General features: G+C 45.2%; 1 protein-coding gene across 1 annotated transcript in view; it reads left to right on the top strand.

The window, feature by feature from the left end:
• The first annotated feature begins 1,174 nt into the window (after positions 1-1,174).
• COP13 (Proteasome component (PCI) domain protein) overlaps positions 1,175-26,930 on the top strand; it is a 40,683-nt gene continuing 14,927 nt past the window's right edge. The window contains exons 1-5 of the mRNA XM_087398400.1: positions 1,175-1,398; positions 7,208-7,323; positions 8,120-8,384; positions 8,572-8,629; positions 9,889-9,978. Coding sequence (XP_087254526.1) covers positions 1,214-1,398; positions 7,208-7,323; positions 8,120-8,384; positions 8,572-8,629; positions 9,889-9,978 — 714 coding nt within the window. The 5' untranslated portion in view covers positions 1,175-1,213. The remainder of the gene's footprint in view (positions 1,399-7,207; positions 7,324-8,119; positions 8,385-8,571; positions 8,630-9,888; positions 9,979-26,930) is intronic.

The raw sequence follows: 26,930 nt of genomic DNA, 5'->3' as shown, positions 1-26,930 counted from the left end.
AAGCTGTACCCATGGAATAACTTGTTGAGATTAAGGGCCTTTAGATGAGCAAATTAATCGAGGAATTAGCTGAGATAGGCAAAAATGATTAGAGAATTAAGCACAATAATAACTTACCATTGTGCACTACAGTGCGGTAGCTTGGGTGGTTTGGGTGTTCGCCCATTTGAGTTGGTTGCTTGCGTTTGACTCCCTTGGGAAAAGCACCCATCGCCTGCAAGTGTAGGCCACGGGGGGTGTGGCTTGAGTGGGAAAGAAAAACACCTCCCAAAAAACTCTAATTAGGCTATTTACACATAGCCCTCGCCCTCGCTCGCTGGATGTGCCAGTTGCAAAAAAGAGATTAACTTGGCATTCATGGTGTTTAGCCATACATGGGCGGGCGAGACTTGCCCAAGGAGATGGGTGGGCAATTTCTTCATGGTCCAAATATTGGCAGTGTGTATTGTCCTCTGTCGAGAAAAATCGAGGCTTGGACAGGGTGTGTAAACAGCCTTAACCCACTACAGGCATGCCTAAGCGTGCCCATGCCAACCCACGCCCCACATGCACCATGGCTGGGCATGGGAAAATAGGGTGGGCTCAAACCACTTGCTTGCCCATAGAGGAGGAAATAGAATTGCGTTGGGTGTGGTGGTTCACACCAATCGGCGGTTATTGGTGTAGCAGCTGCTGAGGAGATGGAATGGGCCAATCATGTAACGGTTGGAAGAGTTGGCCATGGAGTGGGTGGCCTTCATAGGCCGAACACAAATCTTTTGTGTCAGCGTCTGAGGCCATGCCTCTTATTGGGCCAATTAAGATAGTACCACTTCTACAGGATTGGTGTGAACCGAGTCTTAACCCCATACTTGGAACAACCAGGATGCGGGTCGATGTGGGGAGAACCTTGTAGAGGGTATGTGGAGGCGATGGCGCTATCCCCATAGGTTGGCAAGTAGCCTGGCTACAGTCGGTGAACAAGCAAGCACCTTGGCTGGTGGTGGTCGCGTGTTGTCGGATGAAGGTGTGGGGATAGACCCACGTGCTGCGGCAACAATGGTGACACGCAAGGATCATGGACGGGCGAGGTTGCCGGACGGGGTCCAATCCACGGCCCAGATGCATTCAATGCCTAAATAGTGGGGTGCGTGTGTATAAATAGAGACTTTGTTTTCATTGTTATCATCTTTGGTGGCGGTGAGCTTGGAGCTGTGCTGCTTGTTGGAAGGCGATGGACGGTTTGGACAGTTTTGTAGCGCAGGTGCAGGCCTTGTCCAGCTCCTCCGATGACCTTGCCCATCTCCAGACCCTCCTCAAACAATGCGAGGATCTCAACCTCCGACAACACAACCGATTGCACCTCGCCCTTTCCCAGTTGGATCCTGCCAAGCATTCCCTCGGTTACCTATACATCTTGTAAGTCTCCGTCCTTTGCCCTTCTCTTCATGTGTTTAAACATCAATAGCATTTCATGTCTCCATCGCATTTGCTCTCCTTAGAATCAACCTCTTTGTGTCTTCTGCTTCGTGCGCCGTACGAGCTTTTTTTTAGTATATCGCCTGCGAGTGTAATTAACCACAACCTGCTCGTGTTGCGTTTACGGGGAGAATCGGACGGCCGTGTGAGTGATCTCCAACAATTGAGATTTTCTGATTTAGTGGAAATCGTTCAGTTTTTAGACCATGTATCTTGATTCTAGGGTTCTTGACCGTTGACACAAGATCCTTAAGTTCAAGAATATGGGAAAGGAGGTCAACTTCCGGATGTTCTTAGCTTTCACAACTTAGGATACTTAGCGGATCCATGATATTTATCAATCACAGCCAGAAAAGGCATAATTTTGAAGTGAAATAGTACGAAAACAGATCTTCCAGTCTAGACTGATGGGTTTCATGGCCAAACTGACCCTACTATCTAGGAGTTACCATTATGATTAGACCAGCCATGGAATTAATGAAATAGATGTATAGTTTCTTTGTCCAGTCAGTGGGGGCATCTCACTAGTGCTATCTGCCCCAAGTGATGGGAGACCTTCTGACAGTGCATGCCTTTTGTGTGTGAGTGCACGCATATGTCGTGCTTCCTCTCTCCCTGCGTCAATCTAGCAAGTCTTCAGCTACATAGTTAGTTCTATTTTGCACGTGCAAAAATGGCAGCCTTCTTTTCATGCATTTAACATGTTATAAGAGCCATACAACCCTGTTGTCTGTCTGTAGGTCTCATTAGTCTGCGTCTATATCTGGTGATCTGTGATACGAAGCAATCAATGGTCGCATGTATAGGGATTCCAGGTCCACAAGTAGTGATATTGACATAATCAATGATATCACGTCCGTAGTGATATGAACCTCAGATTTCATAGTGATCAGGGCATCTGTCAGAGTGTGTAAGTTCAGCTCGCAGTGGTGTTGTGTGGAGTCAACCTCTCTTTGTGCCTCAATGGATGATGTCCAAAAGTGGCCCATGGCATGGGCTATCCGTATCGCTTTGGACTCTGGAGGTGAATCCTGATATGCGTTGGTGCTGTATGGAGCCATCCTCGGTCAAATGAAGGAAACACTCTATAGGATGCCATTTTGGTTGCTCGTGCCTATGAGGAAGCAACCCATTTGCCTTCAAATATATGCTTGCCATAGATCTCATATATATTTAGATGCTTGTCTGGGAGAGCTCAGAGAATAAAATGAATTCGTTTATTCTTTAAAAGTAGTTGTAGCTTGAATGAAGGGGTTTTGGACTACCTTTTGGTTAGCCTTCTCATATCCAGTTAGTTCCTATGGGTCTTAGCTTTATCAGGGGATCATATAGTTGAGTGATGGGTCTTCCATCCTTGGAGACCAGTTGATGAGCCTCTACTCGAGGGAGTTGTGTAGTTCCCACAGTCTTGGGGCTTCCACCAAGGAGACAACCTAGATGCAATAGATAGGTGTGATGCGTCTTCCACCCTTCAAGACTCTTAGTTCTTATGGGTCTTCCACCCAGGGAGCTCTATTAGCTGGATCAGCTTTATCAGGGGAGCATATAGTTGAATGATGGGTCTTCCATCCTTGGAGGCCAGTTGATGAGCCTCTACTCGAGGGAGTTGTGTAGTTCCCACAGTCTTGGGGCTTCCACCAAGGAGACAACCTAGATGCAATAGATAGGTGTGCTGCGTCTTCCACCCTTCACAAGACTCTTATTAGCTACGGTCAGTTCCTATAGGGCTTCCACCTTTGGAGCCTAGTTGGCCACATAAGCTTTAGTTAGTTAGGACTTACATTTCACCTTCTTGTCAAGAGTGTTCAGGACTAGTGGGCTCAGTTTCTAGTTCCATTGGCCATGATACTCAACGGCGTCTCAGGAGTTTGCTAGACCAGTTTGATGTCTAGTAGGAGGGCATACCCTCACAGTTGGAGTAGCAGGTGTAGCTATTGGCAATACGGAGGGTTGACGACTCCTTGGCAGTCAGTGAGGATAGTCATGCAGTTTTGAGATCTGGCATTGGATATAAACAAGTGCACATTACACCGTTGCGGACAGCACGACTTGCTTGGATATGGGATATTAATGGATTCCTTGGTATACCGTGTATCACGGCGGGCTCATTTAGACCTTTCACAATCGTAAAGGTATCTTGCCGTCAATTAGGTGTCCGCACATGCTCAAGGAACCACTGAATCCCAAGGATCATGTTGCACTCCATAAAAGGTGGCAGTATAAAATCTTGCGTAAAAATGACCTGAATTGAAAAAGTAAACTGGATGTCCTTGTGCGTGATGTGTGTGCGCAAGCTGGGTGTGAATCTATCCATTGATAGCTCGTGAGGCACCAAAGTGCACCCCGTTGTCTTGGCACGCTGAGGAGAGATGAGTGAACTCTCCATATCCAACATGACAATGAACTGATGCCCTTGAGCTGTGCCATATGCTTGGATAAGCGCCTTCTTTGGTTTGAGAGGCCGCCCTTCTTCTTACCTTGAAAGAGCCCCGAGGGAATGACGTTCAAAGCAGGCAAGACCGCATTCGTAGCTGAGGCTGGTGGCGGGGTTGGAAGAGCCAATACATTGGCGACGGAAGAAGTAGGCGCTTTTGCAGCCTTTTCGGCAAGCCACTTAGGACAATCCTTCTTGCCATGCCCAGCAATGTGGTGGCAATGAAAGCAACGATGTTCTTGGTGGTATTGCTTGTGTTCGCCGGGTTGTAAATAGCCTCCTGTAATGCCCGCTTTAGCCTTCTCATTTGGAGTCATCTTAGGCTTGGACTCCTTCTGCTGACTAGAAGATTGGCCGTCTTTCTTTTGGTACTGATTGTCCTTCTTTTGATCCTCACCCGCTTGGGTTGTTTGACTGCTATGGGGCTTTGGAATCCTTCTGGACCTGCTTGGGCTTTCTCGTGTTCAGCATCATTTCTTGATTCTGGGCGAGAGTGAGTGCTCGCTCGTAATTGGGTGGGTCGAAGTTCCGGACACGAAAATGAATGATACTGTAAGAAAACACAGGCAACCAGTTGTGGGAGAGATGAGAAAACTCATCCTCCAGGTTGAGCATATACTGTTGCGGTAGAAAATGAGCTTTGAGATCGGTAACAAACATTGCCCAAACAAAATTTGTCTTAAAATTTGTTGGGTTAGTATGCATACTAGTCCAATGTTGCCGCCAGGCAACTGCCTCACCAATGAGATGAGGGGCTTCTAGGTGGACTTTGTCTTGCTTATCTTGAATTCGTGCTAATGGAAAATGAGCGACAAACTGATGAATAAACTGAAGGATAGTTGAGTGGTCACACTTACCATCATAGTTCACAAAATTTGGTGTGGACCGGGTGAGCGGAGTTTCTTTTGTTGATGACGAAGTGACTGCTGCCGCGTTCAAACTGGCTTGCATAGTGGCTAACATCTGTTTGTGCTGGAGAAGCATCGCCTCTCGGTCTAGTTTTTGTTGCCTCTTTGCTTGGGCGAGCTCAGCGTGTCGCAGTGCCTCCTCATTTTTGCAGTTTTTCAAAATCTGTGGTTCCTCTTTCTCCCAGAGGCTTTTTTGCCTCTATTTCTTCAAGACATTTCTTTGTCTGGTCTAGCTGTCTTCTACTTTCTTCCAGATGTTACTTTGTTTGGTCCAGCTGTCTTCTGCTTTCAATTTGTTGTAGGAGGACCTGATTCTACTCCAAAAGATTCTCCATCATCTCTTCAGCACTAGGCGGAAGCGTTTCTTTCTGGTTGTCTTTCTCCTCTTCGCAGTCTTCAAATCTAACATCTTCCCCCAAACCTTCCATGGCACTGGTTGTGTTCTTTTCGGATCTCAACACAATCATACACTCCGGGTAGTCAAGCTGGTCAGAGCTCTGATACCAATGTAACATGCAACGTGTTATCTGATCATGTAATCACAGCAAGACCTTCTTTAAACCTTTAGCAAGGAATTAGCATTATGCACCTTGTACCCATTGAGGGCCCCTCCCCCAATCAGGGGAGAATTTGCTTTATACTTGGAGAACTGAAAGATACAAATAACACTCTTTGAGAGAGCACGGGAACGCGCTTTTGAAGAGTACACTGTGCACACATATTGTAGACCCAATGACCAGGCAACTCCAACCAATACCGAGACCTTGATGCTGTCCACACTGACGATGTAGGGCACTTCTGCAAGGCAAGGAAGAGACTTGTGCTGTCTACCGGTATGCAGGGTAACTGCGTGAGTGAGAGAGTAAAAGCTAGGAGTAATAATCTAAGAGAGAGCTGAGATATGACTGAGATGTAGAGCTGAGAAGTGAGCTGTGCAAAACTGCAAAAGAGAACTTCAAAGAGCTGCTGAAACAGTACCCAACCTCACGCTGTTTGCTGGTCCAAATCCCCAACTGTTGTGCTGCGAATACACCTTCCCGATAGGCTGAACTGAGGCCAAAAGATTAGGCTGATCAGGGTCAGATCTGGAGGTTTTCAGGAGCTGCATACAAGGGGCTGGAAGGGAGCTATTGGAGTGCTGAAGGCTGGGGGAGCTGATTGAGGAATGAAGGCAAGGGGCTCATAGGGGGCTGGGGCTGGGCCAACCAGCCCCAAACTGCTGACTTTCAGTCGGCTGATTTGGGCTGGCTTTGCAGGCCCTTTGCCCCATAAAAGCCTCCCTAGGGAGGGGTGCAGGGCAGCCTATAAAGGCAGCCCTTCCCCACCCCCATCCCACTTCATTGTTTCATCCCTGAGGGGGCTCAGAATCTGGAGCCCTAGACCTACCTAGAATCCTTGTGGTGGAGCCATAGTGGCTGCAACGGCATGGATCTGGCCTGGATCTGGAGCAGCACTAGAAGGTGAGACGATCCAGCAAGAATGCGCAGGAGTGGAGCTGGCTAGGGCAGACCACGGGCTGACAGGAAAGCAGAGGTGCAGGGCATCCGATGGGCCAGGTACTACAGCAAAGGGAGGGGCTGCAAAAGGGCAGCACCCTGCCCTTATATAGGGCCCAATAGGCTGGTCGGTTGGCCAACTGAGTCGGCCAGCACACACGCCCAAAAGGGCAGCCCACAGCCCCATGTATGGGGGACTGTGGGGTTGGTTGGGACAGGACTGAGTCGGCCAAATTGAGGCAGAGCAGTTGGCTATTTTGGGGCCCATAGAGGCCTGTAAAAGCAGCCCTTTGGCATACATCATTCAGCAGGAGCAGGAGCAGCTGTACACACATCCTCAGGCCTACATCCAGGAGTCTAGGAGTTGCTGCAGACCGCCGAGCTCATCAAGGGCTGGACCTTGGCTGTCTTCTAGGGCAGCAAGGAGCTTAGATCTTTGGATAGAGAGTCTACATATGCTCAAGGTGGAGCACGTGGGCTCAGTTTTCTAGAGATATCTGGCAGATAGTAGAAGTACCTTGTGGTAAGATCAAAGGACCATGCTCTGGTGGGACTTTGGATCTATTCTTTTGTATTGTGTCCATAGCTTTGGGCGGAAATATATTGATTTGGTGGCTCTATATCTGGCTGGATCATTGTCTATTTACTAGTGTGCACATAAGTTAAGAAGTTTGTGATTCCACACCCCCCACACACTGTGTGAGCTCCTGGGCTATTCTATCAGTCTTCCGCTGTGCGTACCCTCTGTTGGTTGATTTTTAACACATGCATGCAGTTACATGCAGGCAGAACATTGAAGTGCACACTGCATGGTCCTTAGATTCTATATATGGGAACTTTTTTTTTGGGGTTGCAAGTTCTCTTTTTTGGCTCAGTCACATTAAGGCTACTGTTTTGGGTGTTATGTATAGGGAGGCGCAAACAGGAGGTTCCATGACAAAGGAGCAAGCTGAGAACTTTCTGAACACAGCATCAAATTTCATTAGTGTCTGTATGGTGGATCAAATTCGACTGGCTCCAGAAAAATGTACCTTCTGAAACTCTGTCATGTGTATACTGGTCTCTGTTTTCTTTTCCTTCCTTTTTTATTTCCAAGAAAAAAAGTGCTTTTTACTAATGCTTATGAATCAGCTATCCATGAGCATTGGTCCCTCTTTTTTTGGGAGAGCAAGCGTACAGTACTTTTGATTGTTGTACTTTTAGCTGATACAAATCCTGCTGAATGACAATGAAAGTTGTGCAAATATAGTACGAGATTGTGACTACATTGTTTTAGTAAGGCCAGTCTTGTCAAGCTATATGTAGACAGAATGTCTGTTGTGTACCTATTATGTAGCATGAAGTGAGATTCAGGTTTGCTGGGAACACATGGAAAAATCTTTATAAGAAATTATATGTCAATGAGGCAGTTCTCCTTACTATAGATCTTCCCACAACGAAACGGCCCATTGGATGTACATGGGTTTATTGAGTTAAACTAAATCAACATTGCTAGGTGGTTATCAGTTCGTTACCCCAAGAAGCATTGCCGAGATAAGTGTGGGTTGTATGACAGAAGTCCCTCCAGCTTCAGCTAGGGCTACTACGTATGTTGACTGCCCTAATAAAAGAGGTTTCTGTTGAGGAGAAGAAGAGATCACTGCTTCATGTGGCTCCAGCTAGAACTTTTCAAGAGTTTCATGATTCCAATTTGATGATCTTTGATGAGCTGTATAATATTTTCCTGACGTAAAAAGAGATACTATTTATTCTTTTCATTGCAGCCACACTGAGTCTTTCCTTCCTGTTTTTGTTTTTGTGTTTTTTGGGGGGAGGGTTTGCAGTCAATATACTTTGCAGGAGACTAAAAGAACATGCTATGCAGTTGCATACACCAATGCGGGCCATCCTTCCGTTACAGACAGCAATTCGGAAACTTCAACCATCTCCAGAATACCTGACTCCTCTTCATGCAGATTTCTTCCTGGTTTGCCTTCTTGCAAAATGCTACAAGGCAGCATTGAGTGTTTTGGAGGAAGAAATTTTTGAAATCGACCAAAAGAAAACTGGTCTTGTCCCAAGAGACTTTTTACTGTATTGCTATTACGGGTTAGATTTCTGCCTTTATAATGGCTTTGGGCAACGTGAAATACCTACAATTTCTGCTTCCTTGTTGTTTAGAATGCATGCTTGCAAAGGACAAGAGTGCTGAGTTTATCTTTGAGTGGAAAAAATAATGTTGTTCAATGTTTTCAAAAGTCCTAAATTTTGTTTTGCATATGCTTTGCCTTTGTAGGGGAATGTTACACATTGGATTGAAGCAATTCGGCAAGGCCTTGGAATGCTTTCAACATGTATCATGCTATCCACTCCTTTGTGCACTTCGTAACATGTGAAGGAAGGGCTTGAGAAACATTAAGGGCTTTTTCTTTTTCTTTTGGGGGGGGGGGGGGGGGATGATTGAAGAGGAAAGGGGAAGTAGAGGGAGAGGGTTGCCTTCTGCTACTGTGAATGACACATTGAAATTAGGTCTTCTAGCAAGACGGAGTAGGAGCAAAAAGGAGAAGGAGAAAGGTGATCCCATCCCATGTGAGAGATTTACCATGCACATATGCACAAAAGCGGAAGCAATAAACTCAAAGCTCATTCACATATGGATGACGGTGCACAAGGTAGATCTCATATAGAAGTTGTCCAAATCAGACTGAGGAAGCTACAGCAAATACTCTAGTAGCCACACTCACCTACCATGTGTCAGCAGCCTCCCAGACGCTGCTCCAAGTGTCCGATTGAGTGGGAAACTCAAAGTGAGGACTTGATGAAGACGGGGGATGCAATCCCATCTTATAATAGCCATGCGGTGGGCTGGAAAGAACGTGACCTGGAAGGAGGTGCCCAATTGCTGGTCAGCCAACTTGCATGCTATGTGGCAGCCAGCTGACTGCTACATGCCAGCCGATTCTACATCATCAAGCCGACTGCGCCATGCCATCAGCCAACACGTATTCCGCATCAGCAGCCGACTTGCCACATCTCAGCAATTGACTGTGCCACGTTGTTCTTGTATACCATGTCATCAGTTCTACATTTCCTCAGCTGCCATTGGTTGTGATGCAGATCTGATGGACCCTCCAAGCTATGCATTTGCATGGCTTTCATGCCATGTCCTTGCCTCAGCCATGGATGGCTACCTATTCTACTCCCCGTTTGCTTGTCTTCATGAAAGGGCCTTAGATGTTGAGCATCTAAATCTAAGTGGATATTGAGAGGGTCTTTTACCCTTCAATGTTCAATTTTGGACTATGTTGATGGTGCAATACCAAGAAGCTTCATAAGATACGCATATGTACTCATATGTCGGCCTTTTCTTGCACCAAGTGGCACTTAGTTCAAGCGTGGGTCAATGTTTCTTGCAATCACAACTGCAACTCTGGTTGTCGCAATTTAAGTTGTTTGAATCATCTTGAAAAGAACACATAGAAGGATGCTATGTGAAATTTTCCTCTTCTGTTTTTGCTCATGCATGCATACATCGTTGAAGTGATCTCTTATTGCAGTAATATAATATAGAGTAGCAACTGAAGGTAGACACTGGCTTTCTGTGTTGTTGCAGGCAATTACCGCTCCTGCAACGGTGCTCAATGCCATTACTATTGAAGCTTACAAAAAATATGTTCTTGTTTCTCTGATTCACAATGGCCAGGTTGGTAATAACAGCTGCTGTATTTGTTACGGTTCACTACTTTATAATCTTCTGGTGGATTTATTTGCTCTAGATGACCTTATTTACTTTCTGTTGTGTAAATGATCTCTCTCTCTCTCTCTCTCTCTCTCTCTCTCTGTGCAATCGTTTTCAGTTAATACGATGGGATATATTGTAGTGTTACAAGAGCAATCCTAGAGTGCATTTGTTTTTTCTTATGGTTGTTGGCAGAGGATTTTTGACTGCTTTAATTGGTAATTTACTTCTAAACTAGGCACTTGAAAGTATTCGGTGAAAATGCATGCTGCCAATCTTGTTACAGGCTGGCTACATATTAAAGAGTTGAGTAAGGGGAGAGCAAGGGGGATGTTAATCTCCTGTGGGAGTTAACTGGGATTGGAAAATCTAGGATCGAGTCCAGTTGGATTCAGGATGTAAATGGATCTAGGGTGTATGAACAGTCTTACCTAGGGATAGTGATTGTCACGGGCATCCAGACCACAGTAGGTGGAGACATATGGTCTGCCACAGGCTGCCGCGTCAAATAATAAAAGTATACCCCTGATATTTGCAGGGAGGATCAGGTCCGATTGACCTGATGTCGCATCTCCTCTCTAAAATTTACCATTCTTTTTTCAACCTTCTTTGAAAAAATGCTTAAATTAATTTATGTTTCAAATTAGTGATTATCTACAAGGGAGAAGAAGCCAAGAGTCGTGACATTAATGGTTGAATTTAATTGTAAAAAGTCAATTTTTAAAATAATGGTTGAATATAATTGTAAAAAGCCAAATTATATTCAACCTAACAAGCATCTGAATAAGATTCTCGAGACAAACATCCCTCCATCATTTCTAGGAAACATCTTTTGTATGTAGACAATGCAACTAGGGATAGACAATGATTCTGTTACACAGGATGCCATAATAACAGTGCATGGGAGAAATATATAGTTAGTAACGAGCCAAATTATATGAGCAATTTCTTAAAGCACATGCGGCTGCTAATGGTAAATGTGAAGACAACAGAACGCACCATCGCAAAGGCATCTTCAATAAACAATCACTCTAGATAACTCACTGAAATGTTGGAACATTGTATTAATCAAAATGACCCACGAAGCTTCCTAATCAAGGGAGTAACAGGCCGAAAGTCCCCATGGTACATCTTAACAGGCAGAGGGTACCCATGAAGCTTTGTGTTATGTAGATCAATAGGACTTCTTCATTTTGCCTCTTATGCATCATAATGTAGATCTTGGAATGCCTTGGTTTCATCATAAGGCAGTGAAGTTCTCTCTTCCTAAAAGAGTGCTTGAGTTGGTACATAAGGGTAAAGCGCAACGTATCGTTGCCAAGAATAGTAGGGAGACCATCCCCATTGTATCTAATGTTTCTGTTGGCAAGGCAATAAAGTTTGCAGTTTCAGCATACATGGCTTTCATTAAAGAAAGAGATTTAGAAATGCATGCTGATTTGAATGATGCTGATAGAGAAAGATTTCAGTTTCTTGAACAATTTTAAGATTGCTTCTCACCACTTTGGGCACATAATTTCCAAGAACGAATTTAGATGGACCTTGCAAAGATCCAAGCATCTAGGAATGGCCAGAGCTGAAAACTATGCATGAAGTACACAGTTTCTTGGGCCTCTATTCATATTACAGAAGATTTATCAAGCACATTGCTGATATTGCTGCTCCGCTTCATGATTTGACCAAGAAAAGGTATTGCTCAAAAGACAGCATTTAGCAGTCTCAAAGAGAAGCTGACTACAAAGCCAATTCGTGCAGCTCCTCATTTGCACTAACCCTTTGATGTAGATTGTGATGCTTGTGAAGAGTGTGTTGGGGGTACATTGCATCAGAATGGACATGTAGTGGCCTGTGACTACGGGATGCTGAAAGACACTTCGAAATCTATTGAAAAGAATTGCTAGCTGTGATTCATGCCATTAATACATGGAAGCACTCTCTCTTGGGTGCAGATTTCACTATAAAGATTGACCACCAAAGTCTGAGATACTTCTTGACTCAGACTAAGCTCTCAGACAAACACATTAAATGGGGAAATATGCTGTCAATGTAGTATTTTCAGATTGTCCATACACCGGGAGCTCATAATAGAGTGGTTGATGCTTTATCTCGAAGACCCCAGGTTAATAATTTGACTATTGCCTATCACAGCGATCTTGAAGAGTTGAGGGAGCACTATGCCACTGATCTAGACTTTGGAGAAATATTGCAGCAATGTGAGAGGGGCAGTCCACAAGTCAATATTTCCTGAAAGATGGGTATTTAATGAAGGATGATTGCCTATGCATCACCCGAGAGATGAGCCAGAAAATTTTGAAAGAATGCCATGCACCACCATGTGCTGGGCATAGAGGAATTATAGCTACTACTCAAGCTTTGGAGAGGTATTCTTGTTGGCCAGCTATGCGTAAAGATATATACGAGTTTGTTACGGAATGCCTTACTTGTCAAAAGGTCAAGTATGATAGACGGAAGGCAACTGGCCTACTGATGCCATGATCAAAGTCGGGGAATAATGGGATATGGACTATCATTGATAGATTCAGCAAACAGGCCCATCTCATTCAAGTACACAAAACCATAAAGGCAGATTATATGGCCAAGATTTTTATGGCACAGATCTTTAAGCACCATGGAATGCCAAAGTCCATTGTCAATGACCAAGACCCCATAGTCACCAGCCTATTTTGGAGAGCCTTATTTGATAATATGGGGAGGAATCTAAAATTTTCTTCTTCTTTCCATCCTCAGACAGATGGTCAAAGTAAAGTAGCAAATTCTAGAGTGTTAGATCTTTTGGAATGTTACGCATTGACCAAAAATCAGATTGGAAAAAGTACCTTCCCCTTGTGGAGTTTGCATACAATAACATAGTTCATACCTCCACAGGTAAAGCCCCTTTTGAGGTCTATTATGGAAAGGTGATTTGGCTACCAATCTTGAGAACCAAAGACGAGATGTTTGCAGCTGATCTGTATGTAAGAGACCTCCAAACGGCATTCAACCAAGTGTAGACAGCAATGGAAAGGTCTCAAGAGAAACAAAAGAAAGCTGTAGATAAGCATAGAAGGAAACTAGACCTTAGGACATGCGATTGGGTACTTTTGAAGTTTGAAAAAGTCAGTCTCCGTAAGCTTAAGGGCAAAGAGAAAGTGTATGCCAAGTCATCTCTCAAGTACTATGGCCCTTTCAGGGTTTCAGATGAGATTAATGATGTTGCATACAGATTCAGTGTGACAAGAAACGTTTTTAGAAACGCTACAAGATTTTGCCAGGCGTTTTGTCTAGAAACGGGTTAAAAAAATGTATTTTATATGAATTATATATAAAAGATAAATAATTATCTTCAGATTCTCTCTCTCTCTCTCTGAAAAGAGCTCTCAAATACACAAATACACATTGAGCACTCTGAAAAGTGTCAAGCCATAAGTGACAACCTATAGTAGGGCGTTTTGCCCATTTCGACGAAACGCTTCATCTAGAGAAACGTTTCTAAGTGTTTCGCATGCCAGAAACACGTTTTTTGGTTACACTGTACAAATTGAAACTGCCAGAGCATTGGACGATTCTCATGTGGTTCTTCTAAAGAAATATGAATGGTCGGAGCCTATAGAATCTGTATTAGAAGATCCACTGGAAGTGGATGAGCTGGAGGATGTCTTTGAGTCCACTGCGCAAAGGCTCTCAGGGCAAGAAATTTTACGAGTACCTTGTAAAATTAAACATTGAATGCCAAGTAGATGGATGAAGACATGTTGTTTGACTATCCATAAGTTTTGGATATTTACAAAGCATCTTTTCAGTTTAGGTCCACTGATTAGAAGCCGAGGGGATGTCACCAAGTTGTAAATACCCCAAGTCAAAGTATCAGTTGACTGTTTAATTGGTCATAATTAAAGAGTTCTTCATTTATTTAATGATGGTCAAAGAGTTTTCTTAAGTGGTCAAAGAATTGACTTCAGTCAAAGATACTTGACTCAGGTCAAGTAGTGCTGATCTCTGTTAGGGAGGCTTGGCTTAGGCCAAGAGGGTTGACTTCAATCAACCAAGAGAGTCCAACTTCGGTTGGAGAGACTTGGCCATAATTAAGACGTCCTGATTGTCAGTCAAAGCTCCTTAATTATGATAAAGAGGGATGACCTTGGTCAACCAGAGAAATTAATGTATGTTATATGCACAGATGTGTTTTAGCGACGATGTCTGCATTCAAAAGCCAATGGTTAATGGGTACCATGATGGTGTGCTTCATTAAAATGATGCAAGTACCAAAAGGGATCAAAATACTCTATTTTCATGGAGCCAAGGGGGAACTTTACCAAAGTAGGTGACCATGGGAGTTAGAAGGTCTGGAAAGACCTAACCCAAGGGCTTGAGCAAGATAGTAGCTAGATTATGACACATGGTATTTGCCAAGAGAGGGGAGCTCAACTCCTTGTAATTGAATTTTCCACGTTTTTGTAATCAGCGTGCGAGCTGCGCATATTGTACTCTATAATCTTTCATCCATGAAATAAAATGCCTAGGGGAGATCCAATTTGTTGGTGAGAAAAAAAGAAAGAAAGAAAGATGTATTAACTTCTGCAGGAGGCATCACGGGCCTATGAGACAAAAGTACAAAACCAAAAGTAAGTCATACAAGCTGATGTGGGCTGAAGCAAAGGGCTCACTAAGGCCCTTGCTGAAAGTTAAAGTGCTAATCTAGTAAGCAAAATAGTAGAGTGGCAAAAAAGCATAAGAGTATCAGGTGCTCAGAGCTAGACCTCCTAGTACATGCCCAGGCTGTGGCCTTTGATCACAAAGGGCAGTGTAACTGTCTCTACTATCTCACAAAACTGAAAAATACAGCTAACTTAAAAGATTGCCTTTGTCCACAAACAAAACTCAGAGCATAATACTTCACTGCATAGCATCATGGAACCATTAAAGACAAGGGAGGCTAGAATGCCCCTACTCAGAAACATAGAGAGTGACACCTGTTGGCCCCAACACTTGGCGCCCCTTGAGGTATTTATTTAAACTGGTTAGCTCAAAATACAAAGGGACTCCCTTAAGAGCTCACCCACAGGTGCAACCCAGTCCAACGCCAACCCGTGGTTGTGCTAGTGTCCAACTCCCAGTGCTATTCCTTTGGTTCCTTTTTGAAGTCATGCATAACGCAAGTAGACCAATCAGACGGCATGCCACGCAATGCATTCACCCACAACCAAGCCATTACCGAGCCCAAGGCTAGCCACTGCACCCCCAGGAAGAGAGTATCACAACCAGTGCCCCGTGCCCCAATCCTCTCCCGGGCCAACCGCAGGGCATCCAACCAAGCAAGAACTCAGCAGGAGTGGTTGTAGCATAGAGTAGGAAGAGACAGTGAGAATTCAGCCAACAAAAAGAGCCTGTTTCAGCCCGAAACAGCTCCAGAAGTAGGTTGCAGCAAACTTTGGTAGGAGGGAGCTGCCTATGAGTGTCTTCCAGCACAGAAAAGATCAGAAAAGAGAACGTCCAGCAAGCTGTAGCGAATTAGCCATGAATGCGTCCACCAGAATGGAGTTTTCAGCCCACAAACACCCCCGTTTTCAGTGCGCCTTGCACCAGGCAGGAGCAGGAAGAGAGGCGCCCAAGAATATGGCTTCAGATGCAGGAAAGAAGAAGTTCTGTCGTGAAGAAAGTCGAGAAAAGCTTCAAAAGTGGCCCAGAATGAAGGCGTCCAGGTCCAAGAAGCATGCCAGCAACAGAGGGCACCAAGGGGAGGAGAACTGTCGCGAAGAAAGCTTGAAATTCCACTTCGGCCAGCAAGAGGAGAGCTGTAGAAATCCACCATCTAGAGAAATGAAGCTGCCCTTGGTAGGGAAAAAGTCTCAAATCAGCATGGAAAGGCAAGGAAGGGCTCTAGGGCCTTCCAAGGACTTCCAGGGGTGACACAAGGCAAGCAGAGAAGCCACATGCAGACACATGTACAAAATGAGGCGTGGGATTTTTAATGCCCCTAGGGGGCCAGATGGCACACCATGACCCTAATGCAAAGGAACCAATGACCCTAGTTTATAGGATCTCTAGGGGGTCGGTTTTTAAAGAATGACCCCACTGAACCAAACCAATGACCTTAGAAATTGAAACCACTCTAATAGCACTAGGAGTTGCACTTATTGCACATGAAATCATAGGTACCTTTTGGGCATTAACTAAGGCCCCTAGCTTGGTTCCCTAGGCTAAATTCAGTGACGGTTAGTTTAGACACTTCACCATCACCACCACGTCCCCGTGACATACCCCCCTCTTGAAACAGCAAAGTATCTTGTTTGTTGTCCCAAAATTACAGCAAATAGAAAAGGGTGTCACAATAGGCATAAATAGCCCATAATCAATAGTACAACATCACATGAAGTACCAAAAATACAATGTACATACAGGAGGACTGCAGATCCATCCGTATGTCAGTGTATCAACCACCTGAAGTTTCATGATCACTCATCATATAAGTCTCACGGCAAAAATATTGTTAGCATTAGTGCCTCCGGTGAAACCGCAGTGTCACCAAGCGACCTCTAGATATCATGTGAGCCTGTTTGCACTGTGGGTGCGGAGGTGCTACCTTCCCCCATGAGCATCTGGTAATGCCCTAGACCTGTGCTTTGTTGAACCGGCATGAGTCGCTACCGCAATAGGCTCGAGACCAAATGCCTCAAGGTACAACTATAAAACCTGTGGTGAATCTGCCAATTCACTGTCTTCCATCCAGATCGCATTGTTCGCATGATAATTCTTCCACTTCACTCGATAGCGTTTGGCAAGTCTACCATTAACCTCCCGATCTTTATGTGTCACAATCTACTCAGGAATCAAGACCTCATCTTGCTCATCAACTTCAAGTTGCTCTTCAATTGGCATATCTTGTGGCACTTCTCCATGAAAAGGCTACAACAAAAAGGTAGAAGGAGCATTAGTCAAACCAAATGGCATGACAAGAAACTCATAAAGCCCAAAAGTGGTCCTGAAGGTAGTCTTATGTACATCTTTGGGCCTGATTCGTATCTGATAGTAAACACTCTTCAAGTCAATGCGACTGAAGATGGCTGATCCCTCTAATCGATCCAAGATGTCATCAATGCGTGGAATAGGAAATCGATTCTTGATTGAGATCTTATTCAAAGCCCTGTAGTCAATACACATTCTCCAAGATCCATCCTTCTTCTGCACAAGGACGACAGGAGAACAATATGGAGAAGAGCTTGGCTGAATCAGCCCCTTCTGTAACAATTCATTCACCTGACACATGATCTCCTCTTGCTGTGCCGCACTCACCCTGTATGGTGGTCGGTTAAGTGGAGAACTGCCAGGAATGATATCAATGGTATGATCTTCTAGCCTCTCAGGAGGTAACTCCTCTGGGAGTTCATTTGAAAAACAATCTTGAAACTGAAATAAAAACTCAGTTTGCTGTTTTTCCAGCTTGGAAAAATTAGAGTTATTCTCAACTGGTTCTTTTTCTTTGACAAAAATCAAATACGTTGAAAGATGCTTTTTAATTACAGAAGAAATCGCCGAAGCGGATACAACTAGGACTGATTCTTCCTTCGAGTTGACATCTATGACTTGTGTTTTACCCCTATAAGTCAAGGTAAGCTTCTTATCATGCGTATCTATGATAGCATGCACACGGTACATCCAAGGCATCCCCAGCAAAACATCACACTTAGGTAAAGGCATCACATAGAAATCCTCATAGTCCACATATCCCTGAATGTGAATCTGTAGCTTCCCTATGATAGGAGTGACAGGGGTACTAAGCTCCGGATTAGCCATGTTGGCCTCACAAAGGGGACCGATCTCCTCTGGTTGAAGACCCAACTGAGCTGCAAGTTCAGGAGTAATGAAATTTGCTTTGGCTCCTGAGTCAAAGAAGTACAGACAATGCTGATCTCGTAGCTTGCCCCATGCTCTACACATCTCTGTCTTCTTCTCATCATGCTCACCCCCAATGATGTCAAGAATGTGGCCAGCACTTGGCTTGGGTTTCTTGCCTCTGGGGTCCTCTCTAGTGCCTTGATTAGAGTCGGCCCGAGTTGCTGCAGGTTCTTCCCTCTTCTTGTTAGGACAATTTGCTGCCCTATGACCCGCCTCTTTGCAGAGAAAACACCTCCCTTCAGCAAACAATTTATTCCTCTCTTCAGGAGTGAGAGAAGACGGCTGCTGTTTTCTCCTTTGTCTAGCCACAAACTTTGATTTCAGAGGGACTTTTCCAGCTTGCTGTGGTTTCTTTGGCTCCTCCTTCAAGTTGCTTTTGAAACTTGAGACTTTGCCTTGCTTGAGTGAGTAAGCTGTGGTGGCATTCTCTATCAGCTGTGACATGCTGGAAATGTGTGTCTTGGTGCAATAGTCCCTCAGCTCTTTGGGAAGACCACAACAATACTTTTCAGTTTGCTCTGAAATGGGGACTGTGACCAGAAAAGAGAACATCCAGCAAGCTGCAGCAAATCAGCCATGAATACGTCCACAAGAATGAAGTTTTCAGCCCACAAACACCCCCGTTTTCAGTGCGCCTTGCACTAGGCAGGAGCAGGTCGAGAGGCGCCCAAGAATATGGCTTCAGATGCAGGAAAGAAGAACTTGTGTCTCGAAGAAAGTCGAGAAAAGCTTCAAAAGTGGCCTAGGATGAAGGCGTCTAGGTCCAAGAAGCATGCTAGCAACAGGGGGCACCAAGGGGAGGAGAACTGTCACGAAGAAAGCTTGAAATTCGACTTCAGCCAGCAAGAGTGCAGAAATCCACCATCTAGAGAAATGAAGCTGCCCCTGGTAGGGGAGAAGTCTCAAATCAGCATGGAAAGGCAAGGAAGTGCTCCAGGGACTTCCAGGGGTGACACAAGGCAAGCTGAGAAGCCACATGCAGACACATGTACAAAATGAGGCGTGGGATTTTTTATGCCCCTAGGGGGTCAGATGGCACACCACAACCCTAATGCAAAGGGACCAATGACCCTAGTTTATAGGTTCTCTAGGGGTCCAATTTCTAAAGAATGACCCCACTAAACCAAACCAACGACCTTAGAAATTGAAACCACTCTAATAGCACTAGGAGTTGCACTTATTGCACATGAAATCCTAGGTACCTTTTGGGCATTAACCCCGTGTTTTGGCACATGGTGGAGGTCTTCCAAACTGAGCTTAGTTTGGTGGTGGGTGAACTTGCAGTACAAAACGAGCAATGGCTCGGATGCCTGAACGAGGCCCTCTCGGAGATGGATAGCCAAATCTCCGACTCCCAAAGTGCTAGGTTGGCTAGACCCTTCTCGAAGGAAGAGATGGAGGAAGCCCTGAGCGCGATGGTCGATGACAGATCCCCCAGTCCCCGACGGCCTGACAGCTGAGTACTATCGGGCACTCACCACCACGTCCCCATGACATACCCCCCTCTTGAAACATCAAACTATCTTGTTTGTTGTTCCAAAATTAGAGCAAATAGAAAAGGGTGTCACAATAGACATAAATAGCCCATAATCAAGAGTACAACATCACATAATCAATAGCCCTTGAATCTCATAGTAGACTGGGCAGACACATAAAATGTGCTCCGTTGTCTCAACATCTGTCATGTGGCATAGTCTGTAGATCCTTTGCTCTCTGGGTATACCTGCATCTCTCCCTACCTCAATCCTCAACTGATGTAACGAGACTCGCAATTGCCCGATGGCGATCCTCAGTGCATGTGAGACTCTCCTGTTCTGGAGATACCAAGGTTTGATGACGAGACCATGCTCCGAGACCCTCGGGAAGTGGTCATGGTAGAAGTGGATCTTGGTGGGGAATGCCTCTCCATCCTAGGTCTTAGATGCATGTAGCTGGAGGAGGTCCAATCGTATGATATAGTAGATCTCATCTTGCGGGATCATCTCGGGTTGTGGATCCATGCTGTACTGAAAGGGGGAACGCCTGTCCATCTGAATGCCGTGACTACCAAACGATGTGGATACCCGTGCATACCATGCTGTATTAACACCGCTCTCTACCACTCGCCTAGAAGACTCCAGTGATAGCCTTGATAATCTCCACTTGGGTAAGGCCGAGACTCTTGTGGAGGAAAGTCATTGTGTGACAGATGGCATCAACCTAGAGAGGGGTCATGGCGAACTCTGCCTGTATAATTTGATGGGGGACCGAGGGCTTACTTTGAATCATCCTGGAACCCATAGTCGCCTGTAGCCTCTCAAGTCTGTTCCACTTTGTCATTGAAATGTCACTCTTCCAGAATGGTGTTGCATACATAGCTGTCGGCCTCACCAGGGTGACGAAAGGCCAACCCTTCGTCGGAGGGTCTTGGAAGTGTGCCTAGAAGCACCGACTCTCTAGTCAGGCCAGTGCACCTCGTCCTCGTTTGAGTCGTGTTGTACCTGAATGAATCATTGTGAAACCTGGTCCGGTGAGTACTACTCCGAGATATGTGTAAGACTGCACTATCTCCATTGGCTCATCTCGGTACGTGAAGCTATGGCGACGGGACACTGCTTGTAAGGTGTTGAAGATCATAACCTTGGTTTTTCCAAGGTTAACTGTCAAGTCTCTCTCTCTCTTTGGAGAACCCCTCCATTGCCTCTAGGTGTTTTTGCAATCCCTCTGTTGAGGATGATATGAGGACTATGTCGTCTGCGTACAACAATATCTGCACCATCAAGTCAGCCAGAAGTGAGCCCTCTTTGCCTAGGCGATCTACAAAGGATGTGATCTCATCAATATAGAGCCTGGTGAGAGGGTCAGCTTTGCTTCTCTCCGATAATGCTCTCAACCCAATCTGAGAAGAAGAGAGAGAGAGTGAGAGTGAGAAGCAAAGTCGTTGACTGATTTTTCCATGTCGGAATGGAAAAGAAGGTCAGATTTGTCTTCCATCGTGTGTGCGTGAAATTGATGTCAGAATTGCCAGTCAGGTTTCATCGTGAAATTGATGCCAGAATTTCCAATCAGGTTTCATATGCGCCAAAGTTCCAACCATTTCGTTCTCTCTCTGTGCCGTCCAGTGGTCTTTGTAGCTTGTATTGGCATAGAACTTTCCCTCTGAGAGGTATTATACCTGTCTTAGGCAACAGGACGGGGTAGGGTGTTTGTGCCTTGACCCTGAGTTTTCCTATGAGTAAACGTTTATGTAAGGTTTCAATTCTTCTCCAATAAGTTCTAGAGAGCCTAGGTGCCCAGGCTGGACACCTGTAGAGAATCATTGTTTGCACAAGCATGGTATATAGAAACTTTCTTATGTCTCAGTTCCATAGGTGTGCACAAGCATGGTATATAGAACTTCCTTATGTCCCAGTTCCATAGGCTTGCGTTTCTACATTTATTTTGGAAACTGCACAGGGCTTTCAGCCCTCCCAAAATTCTTCTTTCCACACATGCATTCCACTTGTAGTTATCTTCAAATTCCAGCCCTAGATATTTGTTGCTGGTGACTGTGTCCAAAAGCTCCCCTTAGAAATTAAAGTCAGTCTGTTTATTTCAAGTCCCGCTCACCATTACTTTGTCTTGGCTATGTTGACCTGCATTCCTAAGTGTCAGCAGAAATTACCCAGTGCATCCAAGTGTGCTTGCATGCCCTTCTTGATTTTTTCCAAGAAGACTATGTCATGTGCGTAAATGAGCAGTTGTAGGGCATACCCCACAATTTGGATTCCTTCTTTGCTGTGTATTTACTTCCAAAATCTTCTAGTTCATCAATGAAGAGAACGAATTTGGCGAGAGGGGACAGCCTTACTTGACTCCTATGTCGCTATGTATAATGACCTTGCCTCTAGAGCATCATCCATCTACTAATGGCTTTGCTAATTCAGCTAACAATCTCTCGTATAGGTAAGTGGTCTCTCTTATCTTGAGGGACTTGGAGCCTTTCTAGTCTTTCCCATAGCTTTTTCTGTGGAATTGTGTCGAAAGCTTTTTTGAAGTCTACAAAGCAACAGGAGGCAAGATCTTTCTTATTCTTGATTCCCTCCATGTTGCCTTATGGTGACCAGATGATTGCCTGGGACGGACTGTCATGATCTGTGACGTATTCCTTTCTCTATATCTAGACTTATGGATGGTTTGATGAATGGGCACTTGTGGAAGGGTATGCCCTTTCGACGGGACACTTCCTATGAGGCACAACCCTTCACAAGAGACATTCTATTGAAGAGACACTCCTATTGTAATGCACCCTCTCATCAAGGGTCACACCCTTCACAAGGGGTACACACCTCTTCATGCACATACACTTTGGAGTACACACCTTTTCATGTGTGACTCTTCACTCTCTATGTAAGAGAGGCCCAATTGTATGGATGATACACTACAGACACTACAGACACTCAAGCAATACAATTATTCCTTGTTCTCTGCTATTTCAGTCTCCTTTCTGTTCCTTAGCACATTTCTAAATATAGTAAATCTAGGATTTCTTACAGTGGTATCAGAGCAAATTTCGCTCCTGCGTGTAGGAAATGCCTCCCACCTTCTAGCGCTGATCTGATGCATTTCTTTCCGCTAGAAGGATATCCGTGCATGTTGTGCATGGAAGAGATGGAGAGAATGAGCGTAAAAATTTTTAGTGCCTACCCTGCCTAAAGTCATTAATGGCCTCTCCATCTCCCACACATCACGAGTTAATGTGAATGGACACGACAAAAATCGTGTCTTTTCATGTGCTTGGGCTGTCCCAAAACCAAGGGACGCACCTTTTCCACCATCGGACACACCTTTTGATGAAGAATTTTGACTCCTCACCCAAGGGACACACCCCATCGTGGAAAAAAGGACACACCTCTTCGTGTGGGGACACCCCTTTTGAAAACAGGGGCACACCCCTTTATGAAAAGGTACACCTATTCCAAGGGTCACACCCCTTTGAATAGGCACACCTTTTGGCACCAAGCACCTTATAAAAAGGGTACCTAGAGGGGCTAAAAAGGAAAACCCAGCCCCATATCTTAGGTCTTACCCTGGACTACCCACAGGTTAATTAAACCCACACTTTAATTTTTGGCAACCACCCAACCTAGGCAGCCACAAACAAGACATGACGATCCACGATTGACGGCCGTACGGATTTTTGTCACGCAGGCTCGCCTCCCTTGCCCGTATGGATTTTTGTCACGCAGGATTCGTCATCTTTTCACGCCATACGAAGACCCCCCTCCCCGCCGGTTTGCTGCCCTGGGTTCCTGCCAGTCCTGCAGCGCCAGATCACTGCCCTGGCTGCCGCAATTCAGCCTTGGAAGCCCGCAGCCTGTTTCGCCACAAACAAGCAGCCTGCCCCCTTTTTCGCCACCATACCTGCCTTTTTGCTCAGCAGCGGTTCTGCCCCTCTATTGCGATGCAGACAGCCTGTGAAAAGCGCCCTGTTGCTGCCTTCCAATCCTGACCAGCCAGGCCGAGATCTGCTCCTCGCACCCCAGAGGCACTTTTTCTCTGAAATCAACGCAGGAAATCTGCCTTTTCTGCACCCAGCCTCTGCCAATGCCCCTGTTTGCCTCGAAAGTCTACCCGGCACCTATTTCTGGTTCACACATCCATGCGGATTTGCAAGGACAGCAACATGGATCTCCGGACAGAGATCTGCAGGCCTTTTCTACGCAACTAATTGGCAGATTAAATCTATGCCAGGTGGATTCTTTCCATTCTATTGCTAAGGATTCTCTTTCATATTGTCATTTGACGCTTATTATCAAATTACAGCAAATGAAAGCTGCTTCCTTAAAGCATGGAAACCCCTGGTAATTCACCCGTCCCTTCAAGGACACCTCAGGCATCATCTACCACACAATATCGTGTTCAGATTGCACAACCAGCCCATTTCGGAGCTTTTGCATCGTGGGTCTTCTGTGTCACGTGCCCTCCTAGTGATTTGGACCACATCCTATACCTTCTGCGTGAGGCACTTCAGTTACATTACTTCCTCAGCACAGTCCAGGTTGTGTTCCACGAGACACGAAGATACCCAGAACCCGATATTCCTCACGAGTTTGCTGTCCATCTTTGGAGAGACTTTTACCCCTCAGCTTCAGCATCTCCAGGGTACTCTCTACTTCCTTCAGCTCCCAGATATCTCCTATACAGGCTGTACCTTCCCCAAGACGGTATTTACACTCTGAAGGCACTCCTTCTCCTGGATATCCTCCATTTTCGACAGCAACTCCTTATCCTTTCTCAGATTCGTGGACTTTGCAACCTACCCATGTACTCTCACGAGGAGTAGCACCCATTTCGGCATCACTAGTGTTACCTCAGACAGGACCTCCTTTACTAGATTTCCACGGCTGGTTCCATCCTGCTTCTTCTGCCCCCTCCAACATGAGCAACCTCAGGGAGCAGCCCGAATCTTCTTTCAGGAATGGTACAAACTAGAGCGTAGGTTCGTGCTTTTCTCACGGGGACCTCAGATATGTCGCAACGCTCGCGTGCAGCCTCTCCGGAAATAAGCGACTCAAGTCCAAAAAAGACCCCTGAAGTCAACTTACAAGGCGAAGCACTATTTCAACTTCAAATTTCCCAGCTTCAGGACAGCATCTCCGACTTGGTTCAGAAAATCCAACAACTCCAAGATTCTCGTAGTACCACACATACAGAGGATGACGTGACGCAACCAGACGACTATGTGGACTCCTTCCCACCAGAGGTAGAAAACATTGAACTCCGTGCCCTCTACCGTTTACTCCAAGCTTCCAAAACTAAAAGACTTGACATTAAACTTCCGGAAGCCTACATTGGTCAACGCAATCGCCGAACAGTTGACCAATGGCTTGCAAAATTGCGCATGTACTTTGATACTGTTGACCTCACGGAAGGCAAAAAGATTGCCTTGGCAGCCTTCCTCCTTAAGGATACAGCTTTCCTATGGTGGCAAAGATGCTTAAAGGACGGCAAAAGTGTGTTAACTTGGAAACGTTTTGAACACGTGCTCCGTAAGCAGTTCATACCTGCCAATGCGGACTTCCAAGCACGTTCAAAACTCCGACAGTTGGAGCAAACAGGCTCCTTGTCTTCCTACATCTCTCAGTTCACCACGTTGGTGCTGGAGATTGATGGTTTAACTGAGGATGATCGCCTTCATGCTTTCATCTCAGGCCTAAATTCCTCGTTACGCATTGATGTCCTCAAAGCAAACATCACCACCACAGCTGGCGCTATTGCTTATGCAGAGCGCATAACATATTTCCAAAACACAGGGAAGCAGAGTGCTAATCGAACACAGAACTCTACTATGGCCAAAGGTGCTCGCCCTCAAGATAACCCGAGGTTTAGAAAAAACTCGGGTAATCAAGGTCAGCGACAGTCTCAAGATCCCCACAAGCCTCAGAAATCATATGCTGGATTCCAATAGAAGCACTCCTCCAAGGATCGCGCCTCTTCTTCTTCACAAAGTCATCACCGTCATCCCCAACATAAATGTGCGGCCAATGACAAGAAGAACAACTCCAGCACAAAAGGACTTTGTACCATCTGTACATGCGACCATAGATGGTTCGATTGTCCGAAGCGACCAAAGCAAAATTTCAATATGGAACCTAGCACTTCCCAAATAGAATATGCTACCCCAACACAAGACAAGAAAGGCAAAGCTGTTCGAATGGCAAATACCATCCACCTGAGCCTTGCCAGCAACCCCAAACCTTCCCTGGCCACTCAAGTACTTTGTGTTCAAGGATCGATTCGTGGAACAACGGTCACTATCCTCATCGACAGTGGCTGCTCTCATAACTTTTTGGCTAGTTCTATGGTCGACAAACTTCGGTTGACCACCAGTCCTAGTCTCATGGACTATCAAATTAAACTCGCAAATGGAACTACCTTCTTGTGCAACACCAGGATCAAAAACTTGTCTTTTCGCATCCAACATTATATGGACAAGTTGAACTTCGACATCATGCCTCTTTCTCGGTACGATGTCATACTTGGACAACAATGGCTCTACGACTATGATCCATCAATCAGCTTTCGCAGCCATACTATCCAGTTTGTCCACTAGGGAAAACTTATTGAGCTAACTGGTTCTAGGGACTCTCCTTCAACCCCAGTTGCCTCTGCCCTACAAGTAAAGAAGTGGGTTCGTAAACGTCAAGTAAAGACTTCACTTCTGTTGGTTACGGCAATAGAGAAGACACCAACAAAGGATCCTCCTGAATACCTCAATCAACCTTTTTTCCAGCCCTACTTGGATATTTTTCTATAGGAATTGCCAAAGCAGTTACCACCTCGACGACTAGTGGATCACCCAATCGAACTTATTCCCGGCAGTAATCCACCGTCGAAACCTCCTTATCGGGTTTCTTACACTCAAAATGAAGAAATCCAAAGAAAGGTGACCGAACTACTCGACAAAGGTCACATTCGGCTCAGTCGCAGTCCTTTCGGATCTCCAGTGCTACTTGTGGAAAAAAAGAATAAGTCAATGCGCCTCTGCATCGACTACCGAGCCCTCAACAAGCTCACTATTAAAAACAAGTATCCATTGCCTTGCATCGATGACCTCTTTGATCAACTTCTACACGCAACACAATTCTCAAAGATTGATCTTCGTTCAGGTTATCATCAAATTCGCATACGAGAAGGCAATGAGTACAAGACAGCTTTTCGAACAAAGTATGGACACTATGAATGTTTGGTCATGCCTTTGGGTTAAACAATGCCCCGGTCACATTCATGACACTAATGAACGACATCTTTAGGCCTTTCTTCATTAAGTGCGTCATCGTTTACCTCGATGACATCCTCGTTTTCAGCAGATCCCTACATGAGCACAAACAACATCTTCACCAAGTTTTTGAAGTTCTCCGCGCAAATTCTCTCTACATCAACATTGAGAAGAGTGAGTTCTTCAAGACCCAACTCGAATATTTGGGACATGTTATTTCAGCTCAAGGCATCTCTGTGGATCCCAAGAAGGTCGAGGTAATCCGAAATTGGCCTACTTCTAA

This window comes from Dipteris shenzhenensis, chromosome 27 (genome assembly GCF_047967505.1).
Source record: "Dipteris shenzhenensis isolate YYH24624 ecotype China chromosome 27, Dip_SZ_1.0, whole genome shotgun sequence".
In the NCBI taxonomy this organism is placed as follows: Eukaryota; Viridiplantae; Streptophyta; class Polypodiopsida; order Gleicheniales; family Dipteridaceae; genus Dipteris; species Dipteris shenzhenensis.
Note: the sequence above shows the minus strand (reverse complement) of the source record. Positions and strands in the feature narration are given on the sequence as shown.